We start from the raw sequence: 4,076 nt of genomic DNA, 5'->3' as shown, positions 1-4,076 counted from the left end.
CTGTTTGAACCTCTAAAACTACTGTACAAGAAGAAGAATGACAACAACAAAATATTAAGGACAGATATGGAAGGGAATACACCAACTGCAAAAACAAAGGGGGTAAAAATCAATCTACCTGCCGTCAAAAACGAGCCAAAACAATTCATCTACCTATTGAGTAACGCAAACACTGCAAAACTAAAAAGACGTATCTAACAAAAGAAAGAGGTAGATAACAAGGAGTATAAATACGAGCAACCAACAAAAATTATGCAGAACGAAAAATGACACTGAAGATGGCACAACGCCGAAACCGATTTGTCTCCAAACCAAATTTGACAAGGGATGACGGAAATTCGTTCCATAATACATAATAGGTAATTGTTATTTGGGGCGAAGATTATGCAGATGGCGAAAGCGTGATAAAAATAAGATACCAATTTTTAATGAATCTTGAACACTTTGAACTTGATACACTGAAAATAAAATTTCGTAAAAGTGCTACGAAAAAATTTCGTAATCTTGGTTTTTGTACAATGTACGAAATTTTCGTTTATAATACGAACACATTTTTCACAACGAAACAAGATTTTACGAACCATTCGTAAATATAACGAAAGGACTTTCGTAAAACCTTTTTTCAGTACAATTTACGAAATCTTACGTTTATTTTACGAAATACATTCGTAAATTACTGAACAAATCTCTGTACGAAAAATTTGGAATATTGTACGAAGGCATTCGTAATATTTACGTATGGTTTTAAAATTTACGAAATCTACAATTCTGTATTGGAACAGTTTACTTAATACTTTCGTACATAGAACAAATGCAAACATTTTTTTTTTAATTCGTAATTCGTAATTCGTAGAACAGATGAATATTTTCGTACAATATACTAAATTACCGTCAGTTTAATATTTAATCATATTTTTATGTACCGCGTGTCATTGCGAAACTACTGGTTGGCTACTGTGAGACGTATAATATAATTTTAAAAGTTTTAAGAAGCTTTTGCTAGATAAAAATACAATATAAAATTAAATGTTAAAGCTGTGGATAAATGCTTTTAAGCATACAATGTTTTTAACAACGCCCACGCTGAGCCTTGCTCTGCAATGTGGGACTTCATAAATAGTCAATTTCATCAGTTAGCTATCAACGGCAAGCCCAAGCCAGGAACAGACTCACTACTTAATGAAATTTTAAGTAAGTACATGTATGATTTTTCACTGAAACTTGCCTTTCAGACGCCTTATAATTTTCCTTAAATTTATAGTCGAGAAAGGAAACAAACATCGAAGAAGCTGCGAATATGCCAAGTGCCTCCACATAAAAACATTGCAAAACATTTTGTTAAAGAAAAACGCTTAAAATTAGGAATAAAAACAAAATAAAAGTGTTGTGTTATAATTCGTCTTATGTTTTTTACAGTGTGGTGAATGAAAGCAATCGGAAGTTCTACGAAACAACCGCAGATTTTAGGAAAATAATTTCGTTAAATATACGAACTATTTTGTGCATTTTACAAAAATTTCGTAAAAAAATAAAGAAATAGTACGAAATTCTTTAGTAAGTAGTATGAAATTCGTTCGTAAATAGTACGAATACGTTCGTAAAATGTACAAAGATCTGATGTCTCATATTTTCGTAGTATGTACGAAAACGGTTTTGTACAATCAACGAAAACTTTCGTGGCTCAAAATGACGAAAACTTTCGTAAAATGTACGCAAAGTTTTCGTTATATTTACGCAGATTTTATTTTCAGTGTAAGGGTGCTTCTTAATTTTTTGGAATTTTAACCATTGTCATTATTGTTTGTTTAAAAGTGGTATATAAAGCAACCGGGTTTGCTGTTTTATTTGACTATTATTCTTTTCTTCCCAAAATGTCCCAACAAATTTTTTATTTTTTTTTTCAAGTTATTTTTTTTTAAGTAAACTAGCTCATATTGGAACGGCAAATTAGGATATAAAGCCTAGTCTTTTATATTTGAGTTGGAGGGATGCTTTATATAAAGTTAGCAAAACACCTTATATCTAAAAAAAATACAAGAACGACAAAATTATTTTGGGGTATATGCGACATTTTTTTCTTCATGTTGTTTCGCTAACTTTATACACATTATTTATGTACATACAATATGCCTCATGTGTTTATTTTGTTAGCTACAGCTTAAGAGTTATCTATGTATGTATGTCATTGAATATGCATAGGAACCTTTCTAGTGTTGGAACAATAGTATGTCGGTTTTCACCCGCCACAAAGTGGCCGTAAAATGTAGATTTCATCAGTAGCGCAAAGAGGCGATCCCCTATTAAAGCGCGAGTGATTTTCATTATCTGCGGAAAGGAGCAGCAGTTGCGCAAGAGTTGGAAGCGAATAGTTGAAGTATTATGTAGCATATTTAAGCATATGTAAGTATTTAAGCACAGATGTAATGAGGTTTAGCGTTGCCAAGAGCGCGCGATCATCGTTGCAGCATGAATGCGGGTTTGGTAGATATGAAAAATAAAAAAAAGCATTTGTTAGTTTTTTCGGTTAAAAATTTACCTTTCTAGTGTTGGGATGATTTTGACTTGATCTTCACCAGCTACGAAATGCCCATAGAACGTAGCCTTCATCAGCATTGTAAACAACTTGTCACCGAGCAATGTGTTGGCGATCTTCATCAACTGTGAATGTATGTAAATATATATATATATATATATATATATGTATATGAATAAAAATCAATCATGCCATTAAACTGGAAACGAAAAACGAAAATTTTTTTGAAATAAGACATTGTGACATGATTTTTTTTAATACGGCAGCGATATTAAAAATTTGTCAGTATGTATGCATTTGACATAAAATAAGAAGCAGAAACTTATCTGCCGCGTCATATGCGTCCATGGGCGTAGCCAGGTGGGGGCTGGCCCTTTCCCCCCCCCCCCCCCCCCCATAAATTCCGAATTTTTCCTATATATTCAAAATGGAAATGCTAGCTCGATCATTTGGGCCCCCCCTAACTTTAAAGGTTTTTCCCATGTATATACTATATATAAAACCATACACTTAATGCTAACAAAATAATTTGTAAATTTTCATAATAAAAAATGTGAATGTGTGGATTATCCGGTTCTGTTTCAAGTTATTCTAGCTAACTTCAAAGTAATTCCATTTAAGAAGGGTAAAAACCTGGATGTATTCGACAATGAGCGAAAATGGATTGAACGGTAAACTAATAATTAAATTTATAGTTCAATTGTTTATTACTTTGTCATTACGTTTGTGTCTTCTGAGTGTACATCGAAAGTTTGTATGAGAGAACCAATCTGAGATTATTGATAAAACTATAGAGTGGTTTGGTGAACAGCCAAGACGTTTACTTCTTAAGTAATTACAGCTTAAAACGATGTATACATTTTTAGTTCATCTTACAAAATTGCAGAGGTATATTACATAGTATACCAGAGTCTACCAAACTTATTTTTCTCGTAGCCCCGTTTCAAAACTTTACTCGTTTCGGTGGACCCCCTGATGCTCATTTCTAACATATTCCCAAAGCTCATATAAAAATGTGAAGATTAAATCTAACGATGTAATTTTGCATCGCGGGTGAGTTCCAAAACTAAATTCGATTTGCCCGATTTGGCCCATTTTCCGATTTGGCTCATATTCGATATATATGTAAATTTATTGGTAACGGTAGGGAAAATATCTACTATTGCACAAAAAAAGCTGCAATGGGGCGCTGGAGTCGAGTTATTGGTAAAAATCGTCAAGTGAAGTCAATCGGTGACAACAAGGATCAAAGTTAAATTACCACCGTTAAATCAATCACCAGAACGATTGCGGTCCTTGCTTTACGGCGACTAAACAGAAAAAAGACAATTTTTGATAAATGCCTACAAATTAGGGCTGTGCGATTAATTGATTACTCGAGCAAGTTGGTTAATCAATTATTGGGTTAATCAATTACTCCAGTAATCAAGATTTTGATTACTCAAAACGATGATTAATCGGGTTACTTGAAATATGATTACTCAAAAAAAATAATTTTGCTCGTTAAAAGAGTTTTCTTTGGAAAATGCTTATTTTCTTTTTT

General features: G+C 32.8%; 1 protein-coding gene across 4 annotated transcripts in view; it reads right to left on the bottom strand.

Annotated features, from left to right (window-relative positions):
- The window catches only part of LOC118734109 (proline dehydrogenase 1, mitochondrial), a 181,146-nt gene that overhangs the window by 111,878 nt on the left and 65,192 nt on the right, over nt 1-4,076 (bottom strand). For 2 of the 4 annotated variants that reach the window (XM_036463818.1, XM_036463820.1), the window contains one exon: nt 2,537-2,658. In XM_036463818.1, the coding sequence (XP_036319711.1) occupies nt 2,537-2,658 (122 nt within the window). Of the gene's footprint in view, nt 1-2,203; nt 2,326-2,536; nt 2,659-4,076 lie in introns of those variants that run through there. The other 2 variants (XM_036463821.1, XM_036463819.1) reach the window with 2 other exon arrangements.

This window comes from Rhagoletis pomonella, unplaced genomic scaffold, assembly GCF_013731165.1.
Source record: "Rhagoletis pomonella isolate Grant_MI unplaced genomic scaffold, Rhpom_1.0 Rhpom_scaffold_00002, whole genome shotgun sequence".
Lineage (NCBI taxonomy): Eukaryota > Metazoa > Arthropoda > Insecta > Diptera > Tephritidae > Rhagoletis > Rhagoletis pomonella.
The sequence above is the reverse complement of the archived record's forward strand: the minus strand, read 5'-3'. Positions and strand labels throughout refer to the sequence as shown.